This window comes from Orbicella franksi, chromosome 14, assembly GCF_964199315.1.
Source record: "Orbicella franksi chromosome 14, jaOrbFran1.1, whole genome shotgun sequence".
Taxonomy (NCBI): Eukaryota; Metazoa; Cnidaria; class Anthozoa; order Scleractinia; family Merulinidae; genus Orbicella; species Orbicella franksi.
Window position 1 is genome coordinate 2,246,696 of NC_138158.1, and position 17,421 is coordinate 2,264,116.

Below are 17,421 nucleotides of genomic sequence, written 5' to 3' on the forward strand. Positions count from 1 at the left end.
ATCCCCTTTTAATACCACATTAGTTTGACTTTGAAAGCGAGGGAGTTAAACATCTTATTTTCAGCTTAGTGAGTCTGTTTACAGGCGCGCTTAAGTTATTTACAAACTTGTGTTATCATGCTTTCCTTGATATGCGAAGTAGTTTTACAAAACACAACGATTCATTAAGAATACCAGTATTGTACTTACTAGTCTTTGATGCCGGTGGTTGAAGAGTAGCCACGCTTGTGCTGTTCATGTTTCTAGTAACGCAGATCTCTTCAACCAATTCTGGAAATCTGTCGCATCTTAAACTCTCTGGCCAACTGAAGCCAGATCTGTTCAGCATCGCCTCACAGCCGTGTTTTGCACTGTTACAAAGAGAACGGCAAGGCGGAACTGGAGTGTCCACCCAGCACATCGGAGCGTAGACGGAACAAAGAAAAAATGCGAAATCTTTTGAACAACCCACTTGCACCAAGGGAAAAAACTGGTGCACCTCAACAGCAGCTTCTTGTTGTGATGTATGATTCAACAAGTTTGGAAATATTGTGTGATTGTACTCAAGACCCTGGCAAAGCGGAATAGTGAGTGGTTCACAGATGCTCTGTTTGTTAGTGGGAGATTTAGTATCCACTGGGGGGAGGGTTGGGATGAATATTTCACATCTGGCTCCACTGTACTTCGGAGGGCAACTAAACGGAAAAAAACATATTTAGTTAATTATGTCCGCCGCATTCTGTGGATGCAATGAAGTATAATAAAGAATAGGCATAAATGAAATTCTATCGTTCACGCTTTTGTAAATGGAACACGAGAAGAATAAAGTGTACAGAGGGTAAATCCGAGGGTAAATAAAGTATACTACTACTACTACTACTACAACTACAGAACCACTACGCGTTTCAGAACTGAATAAGGTTCGTCCGTGGCTCAGGTTAAACAAAGATTTTGAAATCGTTCTTTGTTCTTCTTTTAACTCTTGCTCAAAACGTTTTTAAGTCACGCGGGTCCTTATCTGAGCTTACCTACAGGAAGGAAGAGTGTCGGCTTCCTCGATACATGTGCCTCCATTGAGACAGGATCCTTCTTTGCACAAAAACGAATCTATGAAAAAAGAACAGAGAGAGAAAAAATTCTACTTTACTCTTCTTCTCATAATCATTGTTTGACTTAGCTTTCGAGGCGCTGACATATTTAATTTTGAGAAATCAAGGCGAGTGTTGATACGTTTTTAAGAGCAGCTTCGTCTAAATATCAACTAGACTTGGAAATAGCGAAAAAAATCGAATTTCTTCAAACTCGCCCAGAATGAAGCCCTACGGGCACTAGTTACAAAAATATTGTTTTAAGCTCGATAAATCAAAAATTTTTTTTTTACGCAATTTTTTCGTTTCGATGCCCCAAATCGGCCATAATCGATCGAAAATGAGCGGCATATTCAGAGGCTTGTAAACTCAAAAGTAAAACTCTTCATTACAAACTGATTGCACGTCGTATTTGTACTTTCTTTCTTGTCTATTTAGAGCTAAATAGATCGCGATTTGATTAGAACTAAAATATTTGATGAATTTTCTAAATTAACGGCTCAAGACAGCTTAACAAGAGGTCTACATTTAGCCTATTTTCAAATGCTAGAAAGGCGTTCTGGTACACGGCTTTTCCCAAAACGACTAGTTTGGTCTGAAAGAGCATTGTTTTTTCTTCAAATTAGTGAAATAAAATTTTTGGGTAAATAAAATCGTGAGCGCTGAGATAGCGAACTAAATGCAGCACTTCTTTCTGAAACGTGACCTTTGACCCAAGCGTTACGAAACCGATTACTGCAAGAAAACCCGGAAGAAAAGCAAACGCTTCGTTATTTTGAAACAATTTCTAGTGATATCTCTCTGAAACCATGACTGCAAGATTCTCTTTCCAGATGTGAAATCTTACAGGGTCAAAGAAGGAGCTAAAGGGCGCATTTTGTTACAATAACTTTGTTTGCTGAGAATTGACTTGAAGTCAATTCCAGTGAAATTTGCAAACTTGAAGTATGTTAGCCGATACTTACCTGAATATTTATACCTACAGAAGAGTCGTCTTCTTGGATTAACCTTCAAAAGAAGCTGGACCCAGATTTGGAAACCTCTAAAGGAAGAAATGTTTAATGTTCCGTGACCTGCCCGCTGCTATAAATTCCATGCACATGCCAACCGCATGTTTGTCGTAAAACTAACTGACCTCCACTGACAGTTTCCACGGGCAACCCCAAAATAAACAATCCCCAAAAATGTAAAGTGAAATTGGCTGTCTTCATGAACAGTTAGAAGCTAGAGTCAAGTTCCATCACCGTTTCAAAGTGCTTGATTTTATTTGTTTGCGTCGACTTTGTTCACTCAATTCTTCTTACTGTCACGCTCGCATTCCGCGAACCGGTCACGCCAAAACAGTGCAGACCGTGCAGACTGCAGACACTTGTTTGGACCTTTCATTTTGACTCATTTTTTTTGGCTCTAGTTACAAAATAGTGTTCAATATATCTGAACGTTTGTCATTTATCCACAGGCCGCACAAGCGCAGTATTTGACGTTAGATTCAATAGACAAACGCATACAAGACTTTGTGTGGGAAACTTACTCAGTCTGCATATGGTCTACAGTGTTTTGGCGTGACCGATACTACGCAGTATTCGAACGTGACAGTAATTATTGAGTGAACAAAGTAAAATCAAGCACTTTTAAAAGGTAATGGAACTTGACTCTAGCTTCTAACTGTTCATGAAGACAGCAAATTTCACTTTACATTTTTGGGGATTGTTTATTTTGGGGTTGCCCTAGGAAACTGTCAGTGGAGGTCAGTTAGTTTTACGACATGCGGTCGGCATGTGCATGGAATTTATAGCTGCGGGCAGGTCACGGAACATTAAACATTTCTTCTTTTAGAGGTTTCCAGATCTGGGTCTAGCTTCTTTTGAAGGTTAATCCAAGAAGACGACTCTTCTGTAAATATAAATATTCAGGTAAGTATCGGCTAACATACTTCAAGTTTGCAAATTTCACTGGAATTGACTTCAAGTCAATTCTCAGCAAACAAAGTTATTGTAACAAAATGCGCTCTTTAGCTCCTTCTTTGACCCTGTAAGATTTCACATCTGGAAAGAGTTTCTTGCAGTCATGGTTTCGGAGAGATATCACTAGAAATTGTTTCAAAATAACGAAGTGTTTGCTTTTCTTCCGGGTTTTCTTGCAGTAATCGGTTTCGTAACGCTTGGGTCAAAGGTCACGTTTTCAGAAAGAAGTGCTGCATTTAGTTCGCTATCTCAGCGCTCACGATTTTATTTACCCAAAAATTTTATTTCACTAATTTGAAGAAAAGACAATGCTCTTTCAGACCAAACTAGTCGTTTTGGGAAAAGCCGCGTACCAGAACGCCTTTTTAGCATTTGAAAATAGGCTAAATGTAGACCTCTTGTGAAGCTGTCTTGGGTCGTTAATTTAGAAAATTCATCAAATATTTTAGTTCTAATCAAATCGCGATCTATTTAGCTCTAAATAGACAAGAAAGAAAGTACAAATACGACGTGCAATCAGTTTGTAATGAAGAGTTTTACTTTTGAGTTTACAAGCCTCTGAATATGCCGCTCATTTTCGATCGATTATGGCCGATTTGGGGCATCGAAACGAAAAAATTGCGTAAAAAAATTTTTTTTGATTTATCGAGCTTAAAACAATATTTTTGTAACTAGTGCCCGTAGGGCTTCATTCTGGGCGAGTTTGAAAAAATTCGATTTTTTCGCTATTACCAAGTCTAGTTGATATTTAGGCGAAGCTGCTCTTAACACAAACATCGTCGATCGAAAAACAAACTGGTTGGGATTATGTTAAAAGAATCTTCCTGAAGTGCAAAGTTTATAGCGGATCCAGGGAAGGGGCCTAACAGAGTGCTTCTTCTTTTTGCTGAAGGACGGACCAGAGGTACCCCCCTCCCTAAACAAAACTGTCTGGACATATCTGAATGGAATCTTCTGTCACCGCCAAGATTCCTTAATAGAGGTTGACGCAAGATCTAAGGGGGAGGCTCACGGGTCGCTCCCCGCTATATTGTTGGCAAGTACAACGCCCAATAGAACGAAATTCTCCTCCTATAAGAGGACACTTCAAAAAGAGGAAAATAGTTTGAAGCCCAGCAAACCATTCTTACGGCTTTTTATATGTCATTCTGACTTTAAACGCGCACAAAATACAATAAAGTTTGACATATTATATTTCTAAGGCGTAACTCAACCGACGCATGAAATGGTGATACAAAAGATTGTGCCCCGTCGTGGATCTACCATCATAAATATCCCGGCATCTTAGTTTGCTCTTTTAAACTTTGTCGGGCTTCATAACCATTTAATTTCCTCTTTTAACTTAGAAAGCTTTCACCTGCATTCTGGTGCCTTGATTCAAAAAAGAAAAGTGCTACCTTTCATTTACCTATTTAACCCGCCTCTCCCCTCCTCCCCGCCCTTTACTTCTTAATCCCCTTTTAATACCACATTAGTTTGACTTTGAAAGCGAGGGAGTTAAACATCTTACTTTCAGCTCAGTGAGTCTGTTTACAGGCGCGCTTAAGTTATTTACAAACTTGTGTTATCATGCTTTCCTTGATATGCGAAGTAGTTTTACAAAACACAACGATCCATTAAGAATACCAGTGTTGTACTTACTAGTCTTTGATGCCGGTGGTTGAAGAGTAGCCACGCTTGTGCTGTTCATGTTTCTAGTAACGCAGATCTCTTCAACCAATTCTGGAAATCTGTCGCATCTTAAACTCTCTGGCCAACTGAAGCCAGATCTGTTCAGCATCGCCTCACAGCCGTGTTTTGCACTGTTACAAAGAGAACGGCAAGGCGGAACTGGAGTGTCCACCCAGCACATCGGAGCGTAGACGGAACAAAGAAAAAACGCGAAATCTTTTGAACAACCCACTTGCACCAAAGGAAAAAACTGGTGCACCTCAACAGCAGCTTCTTGTTGTGATGTATGATTCAACAAGTTTGGAAATAGTGTGTGATTGTACTCAAGACCCTGGCAAAGCGGAATAGTGAGTGGTTCACAGATTCTTTGTTTGTTAGTGGGAAATTTAGTAGCCACTGGGGGGAGGGTTGGGATGAATGTTTCACATCTGGCTCCACTGTACTTCGGAGGACAGCTAAAAGGAAAAAAAAAATATAGTTAATTATGTCTGCGGCATTCTGTGAATGCAATAAAGTATAATAAAGAATAGGCATAAATGAAATACTATCATTCACGCTTTTATAAGTGGAACACGAGAAGAAGTCACTCGTCTGCCTATCCTAGCTTACCTGCAAGAGGGAAGGGTGTCAGCTTGTTCGAAACACGTGCCTCCATTGAGACAGGTTTCTTCTTTGCACAAAAACGCATCTATAAATAGAGAAAAATTCCCACTTAGGTCTTTCTTTAGGGTCTGTTCCCCCTAAACGAAATTGTCTGGACATATTTCAATGGAATCTTTTTTATCGCCAATACTCCTTAGTGGAAGTTGAGAAAGTTTTGAACAGGCGTATCTAAGAGAGAGGCTCCCGGGTTGACCCCGACCCTGTTATGTTGGCAATTACAAGGCCCGAAAGGAGGAAATTCTCCCTCTAATGGAGCACACTTAACAGAGGAGAATGGTGCTGAAGCGAAGCGAAATCATTCTTATAGCTTTTCATCCGTTGTTCTGACCTTCAACGTACACAAAACGGACTACTACTAAGTCGTCGAGTAACCAAGTAAGGATCAGCGCGTTGCAATACAAGCATGCATGTTGATTTCTGAGTGTATTCTGTCGGAGAGTAGTTACTCCATATCGACACGATATCACCAAAACCTTCATTATAGCCATTAAAACATTAACGCATAACTGTTACCTGTAGAATTGCAGGTCTTTTGATCTTGTAGAAGCACTAATCCAGGTGGACAGTGACAAGAAAATCCCTCTGGACGAACATTTGTTGGAGCTAACAGACAGACGTGACTGCAACTTACAGCGTTTGAAGAGGGGCGACATGGGTTGACTGAAATCAAAAAAATGGCCGCCACTTACACACAAACAGCAGAGGAACGGAAAAATAATTCTTGAAAATGCAACAAATATCTAAGCAATAGAGCACTTTTACCACGCTTATATAGTCTCATCTAAACACGAGAAGGGTTGGGAGAATTCGATAACTTTCGAGAATTGTCCCAGCTCCACGAGTGTTTAGATGAGGCTATGTAAACACGGAAAAAAGTGCTCTTCTGCTTTTATAGAATAATTCTCCGAAATACGCGCGAATCTAAAACGTAACAACCGTGTTGACAAATTCCCATCTAAACACACCTATTGACCAATGAGAGCGCACGTAGTATTTCGGTTATTTAATAAATGTTAATAAACGCCTGGAATGGAGGCATGGAGGAATTCCTAAACAAACAAACAAACATCAGAACCCATAGACAGACTTCCTAAATGAAAAGGATTACGCCCGGAGACAACGCCCCTGGTTAACCCGAAAGAAACAAGCAAAACATCTTTCCATCCCTAGCGGAGAAAAGGCAGGCAGATTGGTCAACAATGGACAGTATAGTGGAATCTCGCCTTACGGCCACCGCGTCATAAGGCCACTTTCTTCTAGCCTGAACAAAAGCTCAGTCAGTCATTTTCTTATTTAAAGAACCACTTCAATATGGCCAGATTAATTTCGCCCGTTCATGACCGGATTAACGGAGTTCCACTGTATTTACTTACACTGTGCGATCAAGCGCAGCTTACTTTGAAAACTCACTCTAAAAGCTAGTATCACAATAGAAAAGCAAATCTAAAACAGGAATCGCAAAACGACTTAAGCCCCTTTAAAGGTACCAAAAACGTCAATGTGAAAGTGACATATGGAGAGCTCTTGCCCAACTTCCCCCACCCCGAATACCATTACTGACCTTTCGCTCCAGGCTGCCTCAATCGGTTATAAACCACAATCCCTCTCGGTCCATACAAGTGTCGCTCTATCCTCTCAATTCCTCCACGACCATTCTTTCTAATTTTAACGACCCTTCGTCCTCGACTACGTCTCGTCAAGTAGATCCAGTCTTGGAAAACAGTGATGCCAAAGGTGTAGCGAACACCCCAGTTGCGTATGGTAATCTTCCGATCTTGACCGTTCAAGAGCATGGACTCGACTGTCCCCAGACTAGCGTCCACCCACCAGATCCGCTCTTCTTGATAGTCTATTGTTAGTCCGTTTGGCCACACGATGTCTCGGTTGACGAGGACTTGTCGCGAGGTACTGTCTCCGTCCATTGCACATTTTTCAATCTTGGCTGCGGCACCCCAATCTGACCAGAACATGTATCTGCAGGAGAAGAAACAAATTCAACTAGGTTTATCACCGATTGTGAAACTCTAATGTAGTTTACTGTTGTTGAAAAACTCGAAAAGATTGCCTAGAAAACTGGTAGTTTCTTGGTGCTGCGATAATTCATAATTATTGCACGGTTTTCACTTGTGTCGAAAAGTAATTGGTTTTGCATTGCTACGTTACACGATTGGTTTTAATAGAAAAACTCGCGCCACTCTTCATCCAATCAGAATGATAACCAAAATCAATCAGCACTTGCTCGTGCACGTTTTCCTGCGCTTTTCGTCAGCTACGCGTATTTACTTTGAGTTTTGATTGGTTCATTGGATTGTCTGTCTTTTGTGATTGGCTAGAGTGATAACATTGGTTTTGGTTTTGCGACACTCAATTGAAAACTACTTTAAAAGATTAAAAAGGCAAACAACTAACACCACAACACGAATACACTGTTGTTGATGGCTTCCGTCTGTCTCGGGAGGCAATTAACCAACAGAAATACACTCCACGTACAGGACAACAGAGAAGACTTACGCTTACCCAGTAATGGGATGAACAACAATGGCTCTCGGATTCCCAATCCCTGTTGTAATCAAAGCCATCCTATGTCGACCATTAAACTCAGCTACTTCAATCACATCTGCACCTGCGTCAGTCCAATATAACTTCTTATTAATCCAATCAACAGCCAGTCCTTCAGGAGACTTCAGGCCTCTCACCACCACTTCGATTTTTCTTGTGCCATCGAACAGTGTGCGCTGAATATTACCCAAGACAACATCAGTCCAGTAAATAAATCCCGTATCATAGTCGTAGTCTATTGCTACAGCTGCTATCTGGCTTGTCACCAACTCCCCATGTGCCAGAAGGTCTGAACCCACGTGGATACGGCGTATGTCGCGGCGGTTAGCGAACAGAAGGAGTACATCTGTGTCTTCTGCTACAAAGCAGATCGTATGGTAAACAAATAAACAAATTAACACACAAATAAAGAGACGATAAACAATCAGAGAAACGAATGCCGGAACAAAAGAAGGAACGAACGAAGGGGAGGATGAAGGAATAAACGCTCGAATGAACGAAGGAACGAACGCTCGAACAAACGAAGCAAGAACGAGCGAAGGAACGAACTATCGAACAAACGAAGCAACGAACGAGCGAAGGGAACGAACGATCGAACAAACGAAGCAACGAACGAACGAGATTTTCGCGCGGCTTCTTGACTAACATCATGGATGCTAACATTGAGAAAAAAGAGGGAGTTCTCGTAGGTCAGTGATATCGCGAGTAAAGAGGTAATTGCTTTACAAAAGATAAGAATGTTATTTCCCGGTCGAGAGGTCCATGGAGCTCTCGAACATGATTCTTTCCAACGCAAGATTCTGAGGCCTCGTCCATACCACGCCGCAGGAATTTGAAAACGGAATTTTCACTCCGAAAACGCATCAAATTTTTTCCGTCCACACTACGCCGAAGAAATTTGAAAACCGGCGGTAGAAAAGCTTGAGTGTACCTTAAGGGTTAGGGGTAATCACATGATCATCATGACGTCATTATACTTCGGAGAAACGTCCGTTTTCAAAATGTTTTACGTCCACGACAAAACGCGAAGGTGGCGTTTTCAAATTCCTCCGGTTTGAAGAGCGTTGTCGAAAAGCTCCATTTTCAGACTTTTCAGTCCAGATTAGAGTGGACGGTAGACCTAACCGAAGGAATATAACTGCATTTTCAAATCTCTCCGGCGGGATGCGGACGGGGCCTGACTGATGTCTAGGGGCACAAGATCGTTTTTCAGTCCACCACAAGGGGCCCATACAAGCGGCGTGTCTGTTTGTATGTTCGAAATATAAAGAAATGTATGGGAATATTGAAGAGTCTTAATATCGTGAATATCAAGCAACGTCTATGTTAAAGCTCGAAATAAACGTAAACCTACCTCAGTTGTTGTGTAGTCGTTTCTGCGGCTCAAAATAGCGAATTTGAGCTATTTGGTGGGTTTTGCGTTGACTGTTACTACATGCTATAAGAGAATAACGGAAAACTCACCAAATCGCTCGTTTAATTCACTATTTCTGTCTTTGAAATTTAAAATGTCCGTTATTCCCTTCATCCAGCTGAAATACTCAAAGGAACCTGATTTTTCTGAGGGAAACACTGAGTCAAAAGAATTTTTGCACTGCTCTTCAGAAAAAATAATCCTGTTTTTCCGCGTTGCCTTCATTTTCCTCACCGTGTCACGCAAACAAATGGAAGGAATTGGTGGTTTACAGAAAGAGTGTAAGAAAAATATCCTCTTTACAGGAGGAAGTTAATTTAAACATATAGCATGTTTTTGCCTGAAAAACTATTTGCGTTCGCAAGTAATACAATGTTAACATACGATTGTATGTTCACAAGTTCAAGCAGGGCCTTACCTCTTTTGACTCTTTCGACTGTCGGCAGCTGGACCGTGACGGTCTTGCCTGTCCTATCAACATCCACGCAAATCTCTTCACCCAGCTTTGGAAATCTATCGCACCTTAAACTGTCTGGCCATGCGAAGCCGAAACGTTTCATCAGCACTTCACAGCCTTGTTTAGCCCTGTTACAAAGAAAACGGCAAGGCGGAACTGGAAACGTCAAATTCGTCGACACCGAGCAGTATGGAGCGTGCACGGAACAAATAAAAAACGCCAAATCTCTCGAACAACCCACTTTAACCAAAGCAGTAAACTGGTGCACCTCAAGAGCAGCTTCTTGTTGTGATGTATGATTCAACATGTTTGGGAATATTGTGTGATTGTACTCAAGACCCTGGCAAAGCGGGATAGTGAGTGGTTCACAGATCCCTTGGGCTTGTGAAGGCAATACAAAACTAAGCGCCCAAATTACGCCAAGGACAACACCGGGACCAACATTTGCACTAACAACAGTTGGGAACATTTCTGCTCTCTGAACTATGTCAAGTGAAACGCTTTCGCACGGCGAGAAATAATTTATCTACGCGCAGTTTTGACAACCGTAACCCGAGTTAGCCTTGTCAATCAAAGCATGTTGTCTGATTGGTGACAGCCCGCGCCCAGCAAGCGTCTCAAAATAGAAATAGGTGGGGTGGGTGCGTAATCCTTACCTGGAGTACTACACCCATATCTGCAGTTATCTTTTTGAGCCATGTAAGATTGTTTGAAAGTATTATGGGAGTTGTGGACCCATGGAATCACCACCACAAGAATCCCAGCCGAAACACAGGGGTCCTGAGTTACTGGTAAAAGATTTTTTTTCTTTTCTTCTTCCCTTCCCCCGAAAATAAAAACTAACACTTTTCCCCGTTTACATGCGTTCCGTTTGCGGAACGAACAGTCCGGCCATAAGTCAATTATTTAAGGATCTTTTTCGTTTCCGGTCACCGTGACGGCCCAGTGCAAAATTCTGCTTTGCTACCTGAGAAGGAAACACAGACCTGCCTTTCAACAGCAAGGCAAGCACAGGCGAGCAGAGGTCAAAAGTCCGCCTTTCAAAACAGAATTGGCTTTGATCACATTTCCATCTTGCTTAAACTTGTCTCTACAAACGGACGCTTTACATTTAGAACTTTATTTCAAAGAATCTGTAATTACAATTCTCGCTGTCTAACGTATTACTAAAGTTACATCAGTAACATAAATGGCAAAAGGAAAGAAAAAACAACTTACTAGAATATATACGTTCGAATTTAATTACATGCTACAACAGACAGCTAACTACACACGAAATATATACACTAGAATCACCCAAAACTACATTTACAAAGGGTATTTATAAACTAAATAACATGCAAAGCACGTAACGGTACGAGTCTGTTCAAACGGAAAAAGACCATGCACTTTAAGGGTCTACTCATAAAAACAACCATTGTTGTAAGTGGTGGACAAATTGACTTTTGAAGGGGTGGGGGTGGATGACTTTTGAAAACAACCTCCTGCAGGTATACTTGTAGGAGCAAAAACATTCACGCACACGACTACTGCCAAAAAAAATCACAGACGTTCAGCGAGCCGAAAAAAAGTCTGTTAGACGGATACATACGCACGCCCCGAGAAAAAAATTCCTAGAGCATGATAAGAGTTAAAACAATCCATGCTTATACCAAATCAACCCTCCCCCCTCAAAAGTCAAATGATTCACCCCCCAAGAACACACAAACGAAACTTGAAAATAACAGCCTTGTCCTCGTGTCGAAACTATACGACTAACAACAAGCAACAGAAAATCTTACTTTACAGCAGAATGACAAAAAGACCTAGTTATTCCTTTTTTCTGTTTCACTACAGTTGTTTGTTTCACCTTTAACAAAAGGAACAGTTCAAGTAACACAGGCCAGAGTAATGAAAACATCAACAGAAAAGCCGAGCCCCAAGCCGCCTAAATGTTCGCACACTACTCTACAACATAAGTCAACATTAGTTCAACCAACCATGGTACGTCACATTTCACCCACGCGGGGCGGAGTAGGAAACTGGAAGCTCTGTGCGCAAGCTACACGTTACAAGGCCCAGTCCACACAGTCCACACACTCCTCGGTCATTTCGGATTTGCGTTTGAGGAAAACTCGGTCAGGGAAATCACCTGATTTTCATGACGCCATCGTTTTCGAAAAGTTCCGTTTCCAAAATGTTTTCCGTCCACACGAAAACGAAAAGTCGGCGTTTTCAAATTCCTCCGAACTGAAAAGCGTTTTCGGAAAGCTCCGTTTTCGTGGCGGATTAGTGTGGACGGTAGGCCTAACCGTAGCTGCGTTTTCAAATTTCTCTGGCATAGTGTGGACACTGCCTAAGATGCTGCACCAACAACTCGAATACATTAAGCTGAAAATTTGTTCTGGAACAAATATTAATTTGGGTTTCACAGAGCCTCCACCCTATCTCACAGAGAAAAAGAGGAAGAAAACAAAATTGAATCTCACAATGCAGCTTCTTTTAGTTGTACACGTGTTTTTTTTCTTCTAAATCTTCGGTAAATTTAGTCTTTTTTTCGTTTGAAGTTTCAGACTCTAGTTTAGTCATCAAACATTTCTGAGAGCTGTTACAGGCTTTATATTCGCACAAGACCATCCATCACAACAAAGTCATCTCTAGGAATTAACATTTAAGTTCACTCTTACTACAAATTTTAATTGTTTTACCCAGTAACAAGAACAATGAAAGTTTAGGAAAAAAAAAAACAATGCAGCCTAGTGGGAAGGCATCCGTGTGACACTTTGTCCTCTCATTGTCGTTTTCTCTGTGAAGGCGAGGCTGCCGCCTCCTGTGATGGGCCCGCGAACTCCTCTCGATCAGAGGTCTCCTGTAAAATATTAGGAACGAAGCGAGATCAGAAAAACAGAAATGCTAGAGTTAGTGTACAGAGGAAATATCTCTTTCAGAGCTTTCCAAGCTGTGTTGCATGTCTGCCGCGCATGAAAACCTCTCCAAGTTGCGATTTTTTCGAGCGGCGTAGCCGCGAGACGAGAAAGTTTTGCCCTCTTCACCAGACTCCTTCCTGCTTGATCGCTTTGCTCTTCGTCGCTCGCGCGCGTGACTCAAAGGTGAGCCTACTCGCAGGCTAAGGACTAACGGCTTCGATGCAAATCAGAGAATCAGTTACTAATTTATTTTTATCTATAAGTCTAAACTTTACTGCAGACTTAAAGTAACGAGAAAACGTCAAACTTTTTTTCATTTATAGAGGCGATCATGTTATCACCTCACAGCTAAGTATCTACAAGAGTATTCAAAACTACGGTAAAAAACAAACCAACTGATTGCAAAGGGTTACATTCAATCTTTCCTTCGGGGCTTCTTTGCATCTCATCACCAGACGGCGCAGCACCGCGGGAAAGTTTCGACAAAAAATTAGAGTCAGGCTCAATCTCCGTTATAATATAACAAGTGAGCCTTCTGTCAAGAGGAACATAGGTTAGGGTGGGACGGGCAAGAAAGAGCGGTGGAAATCGATCCAAGATGGGTGCTAGCAAAAGGTAAAATAGACTCATTCGCAGGCATCACTTGGACCGTCACGCAACGCTCTTCCACGTGACGTTGCGTGACGATCCAAACAACGGCTGCAAAGGAGACTACAGATAAAGTAACGAATGATGTTTTGTTTTAAATAGGCAACACAAAACAATGCACTCACCCCTTCACTGCTGTAACCTTTCTCCGAAGGCGGGTACGAGTCAGCTTCGTTATCGCTCGGTTCCTGTCGGATTCGGGGCGGGCGTCCGCGACGCTTTTTCTTCTGCTAAAGTTAGTGAAACACGAAAAGGCGCGGATTTTAGACTAGTTTTCTTCTCGACAAATTCCATTTGGGGTATTGCGGAGAAAGCACAAAACAAAAAGAAGAACCAAGGTTGAAATTGTGACGCAGAAGCTGGGGCACGGAAAGAATGAAATATCTACAATCCAGCACGACCTACTCTGTTTTACATCAGAGCGGAAACTGAGGTGAATTTGTTCAGAGATGTTAGAAAAGGAATTAAAACCAGCATGTTGTACTAGGGAGTGTTGTTAAGCTGGAAAAATATGCTTTGATGAAGGTGTTTTATGATAATCTTTGCTCTGAGAAGAGTTGAGACTGGATTCAGTACAAGTACAAATGTATTTTGCTGGTAAAAGTTTGGAAGTGCGAGGTAAACACACAAAACCTGTTGAATACAGTGCGCGAAAGTGAGTTCGTAGCCATTGGTACCACTATGGACATTATGGCCATTTGCGCCGAACCGAAAAATATGGTTTATTACGCTGATTTTAATAAAAAATTTACGATGTGTATCTTATTTAAATTAAATAACATTGAGCTCTAATCCTGGTGGCAATTTGGTGCAAGTGCCGAACTCTGATTTCCGTAGCAAGAATTAACTTGGAATGATACAGGGGACGCCTCCAGGAGGGGAAGCTAACCTATAGTAGGTGACGCCTTAGAATGTTCAAATTGCTCAAAAAATTTGTCGCTAACCATTTGTACACCTAGGTGGAGAAAGTAGAGTCTCAGAGTTACGTGTTTTGCCAAAGAACACAACACCAAGACTCTGGTCAGCACTCAAACGCCGACTTCCAGATCTGTAAGTCTAACGGACGGTTTCCGTGAACAATACGGATCCAGAGTGACCTACAGAGAGGCTGGTGAGGAGGCTCAAATTTCAACTTACAGCTCCTCCAAGCTCAATTTTCGCCTTTTCCACTGATTGCTTGCCGAGTTTAATACGCATCTTCAGAGAAGACTGACTGCTTCCAGCTAAGAAATCAAAATATGGACACTCCATTAGTCTCAACCCTCACTGTAACTCGGACAGAGCTTAAAGAGGAATTTCTCCTTACAATATCGATATATTATCAAGCACACGGGTGTGGAAAGAATAAAGAAAATCATCCACTAAGAGACTATTGTGATGCATTACCAAATTAGTACTTCTTATTTGGCAAGGTTATTTGACATTTTATTACTTCATATTGGACAGAATTGTGTGTGTTTTGGTGACTTTTTACCACTGAGGACACTTTGTGATGCTTCTCATAAGTAATTTGAATCTCATTAGCATTCAATCCTGGACATATCTGAAATTTTCAGAACTACTAATGAAAGAAATATACAAGACTGAGTAAAGAGAAGTGAGATTTCAAGTTTGGGACAGATATAAAAATAGTCATGCACTATCACGACGAGCGTGTATCATCTCAGGAAAAATTGAATTGATTTTGAAACAAATTATTTCAGGCTAAATTAAAGGATATGCAATGAAAGTACGTCAGGAGATTTTTTCAGATTCTGACCTTCCATGTCTGATCCTACTGACTCTCCTTCTTCACCGTCGCCTTCCTAAAAGAAAAATTACCAAATGAAATCCTTCTCAATCTTTCTCAATCTAAGCCATCCTAGTTCCTTTTTGGTTTATTGTTACTCCTCTGATGCTCTTCTACTTCAGTTCCTTATTACAGTAAAAACCCGCGCATAAGAACCTACAATCGTGGACAAACGTTCTTGGGACACTTGCGTAATGTAACGAATTATCTGTGTTTTACAACTGAAGTTTGAAAAAAGCGCTGCTATCCTTTAACTTGTACTCATGGGTACAGGTGTGGCCTTTATATTGAATAACACTGCCAGTATTCTTGCTAGTTTTTGTTACTTTTTTTGTGTCGCATGTGATGTACTGTACTATATTTGAAAAACTCTACATTTTGAAAATAAGAACCTGTATTGAGATTTTAGCCTAGAATGGTCCTTATGCGACGGGCGCTAAAGTGGGAAATTTTAGCCAAACAGGTTCTTAAATTTTAGGTTTTTGAACCTGGGTGTTTACTGTATTTAAAGATTTTCATCGATCTAAAGGCAATTCTGGGGATCGTAAAACATAACGTCAAAATGGCGTAACATGGCTCCTTTTAGGAAGCTTTTCTTACAGTGTCAACGTTGTCATCGTCCTCGTCCTCTCCATCGCTTGCTTCTTTTTCACTTTCCACTTCCGGTTCCGGTATAGCCGACTGAGCCGACTGTAACTCTTCGCCAGCCTGAATCCTTTGTCGCGCATGCGTGAAAATGGACTGTGAAAGAAAAGTTTGTTGGGTTAGGTTAGACCGCTACTTGAAGAATAAATCTTTTAACATCACACTTTAAATTGTTTCTGGGACTGGAAAGTGGGTGTTAATTTCAGAATTACGAAAGAGGGGAATTTTTAAACGAACATGCAACTCGAAAACAAGAGAGACCTTCCATTTTCCTAATTTTCTTTCGCCTCTTGTCCGTCAAAATATTTCCGTTTCAACACAACCCACGAGGGTTAACTGGGACGGTACAAATAATTACAGGGAAGATTAATAAGTCTTGGCTTACCTGAAGCTTGATGGAATCTTCATAGATCTAGCAATAAAAAGAAAGACAATTTACACTCTGATTCACCTTAGTAGTCATATAAAGAATTCCTGCATCAGTGTACATGCCTTTTTAAAACTAAAATTGGCAAGAAATCGTCCGTCAACTTATGGAATAACAATTGTAGGATTTCTCCCTCAAAATTTAGTAAAAGAAATTTATTACATCAAGATTTTTCTTTAGATTCGTTTTTAGTCAAGCACATCCGCTTCATTTATTTCGGTATAAATACTATTCGCTGAATACCGTGCTGTACAAACTCGAACAATTATCGTTGAGTTTCCTATCATCCAAGTACGCTTTTTATGCAAAAAAATTGGTGAAAGTTATAACTTGTTAATGAAAGTTTAATTATGAACTAGAACAGAGTAAAAACCTACAATAGATCCCTCAATGTTGTATGTCTGTGCATTCTTGCACATGAGAGTGAAATCTTCTTCCAGATCATCCAAGGTGCGGTACTTGTGCGAGTTGATTCTCTCCTGTAACAGAACAAAAACCATGCGTCACTTACACCCTCTATGTAACTATTCCTTCAAGACGTTTCGCCCTAATAGAGAAAAGAGCTGGAATATGTTATGTCGTTATAATTAGACCTAAATTTAACTGTTCGTTTGGGTAAACAAATGTCAAATGCAGCAAAGCAAAGCAAAGCCCATTCTAGCACCTCTCCTACATGTCATTTTACGCGCAAACCACCAATAGCGGTACTAAGTGCACGTGTTAACTAGACATCTTGAAACTCTGCTACACACAGAAAAGTTAATGTGCTTTTGGGTACACGCACATATTCTATCTGAAACAAGCTGTAAACGTAACTAATGGGAATACCAGGTTCGATTCCAAACAGAAATGAGGAAAGGAGTGTTAGAATAACAATAAATTGTCATCCATATAGTATGTGGCAGAGGAGCCTCACCCGAATCTTTCTGATGTCCACAGGATGCTTTATAATCTGATAGTAGTCTGGTAATTCTTTCCGTGTGGGAAGAACCATGAAGATTTCAGCCAAGTTGCGCGTGGTTGAACTGAGGAGAAACAAACAACGCAAAATGAAGAAACAGGCTCGCACAGCGTGCATGTGGCTAGTGCCGGGTGTACCTTGCTCTCACCAGGATAGTATCGTTGCAAGCAGGGATGACGGAAACATATCAAAGAATCGGATTTGTTCTGAAAGGATCTGATACTGTTCCGCGTCATGCCGTTAAGTCCTA

General features: G+C 41.0%; 2 protein-coding genes across 8 annotated transcripts in view; both read right to left on the reverse strand.

The window, feature by feature from the left end:
* Positions 1–10,800, reverse strand: part of LOC145467881 (uncharacterized) — a 31,814-nt gene extending 21,014 nt beyond the window's left edge. The window contains exons 1-8 of one of the 2 annotated variants that reach the window (XM_081451492.1): positions 9,757–10,800; positions 7,883–8,279; positions 6,927–7,339; positions 5,879–6,025; positions 5,312–5,390; positions 4,673–5,157; positions 1,008–1,086; positions 190–674 (exon numbers count right to left, since the gene is read on the reverse strand). In XM_081451492.1, coding sequence (XP_081307618.1) covers positions 190–674; positions 1,008–1,086; positions 4,673–5,157; positions 5,312–5,390; positions 5,879–6,025; positions 6,927–7,339; positions 7,883–8,279; positions 9,757–10,264 — 2,593 coding nt within the window. In that variant the 5' untranslated portion in view covers positions 10,265–10,800. The remainder of the gene's footprint in view (positions 1–189; positions 675–1,007; positions 1,087–4,672; positions 5,158–5,311; positions 5,391–5,878; positions 6,026–6,926; positions 7,340–7,882; positions 8,280–9,756) is intronic. The other variant, XM_081451493.1, reaches the window with a different exon arrangement.
* A 96-nt stretch (positions 10,801–10,896) lies between these two features.
* The window catches only part of LOC145467889 (SWI/SNF-related matrix-associated actin-dependent regulator of chromatin subfamily A member 4-like), a 32,436-nt gene continuing 25,911 nt past the window's right edge, over positions 10,897–17,421 (reverse strand). For 5 of the 6 annotated variants that reach the window (XM_081451508.1, XM_081451507.1, XM_081451512.1 and 2 more), the window contains 8 exons: positions 17,127–17,235; positions 16,588–16,689; positions 16,169–16,195; positions 15,739–15,879; positions 15,109–15,154; positions 14,487–14,572; positions 13,475–13,579; positions 10,897–12,643 (listed from right to left, as the gene is read on the reverse strand). In XM_081451508.1, coding sequence (XP_081307634.1) covers positions 12,566–12,643; positions 13,475–13,579; positions 14,487–14,572; positions 15,109–15,154; positions 15,739–15,879; positions 16,169–16,195; positions 16,588–16,689; positions 17,127–17,235 — 694 coding nt within the window. In that variant the 3' untranslated portion in view covers positions 10,897–12,565. The remainder of the gene's footprint in view (positions 12,644–13,474; positions 13,580–14,486; positions 14,573–15,108; positions 15,155–15,738; positions 15,880–16,168; positions 16,196–16,587; positions 16,690–17,126; positions 17,236–17,421) is intronic. The other variant, XM_081451510.1, reaches the window with a different exon arrangement.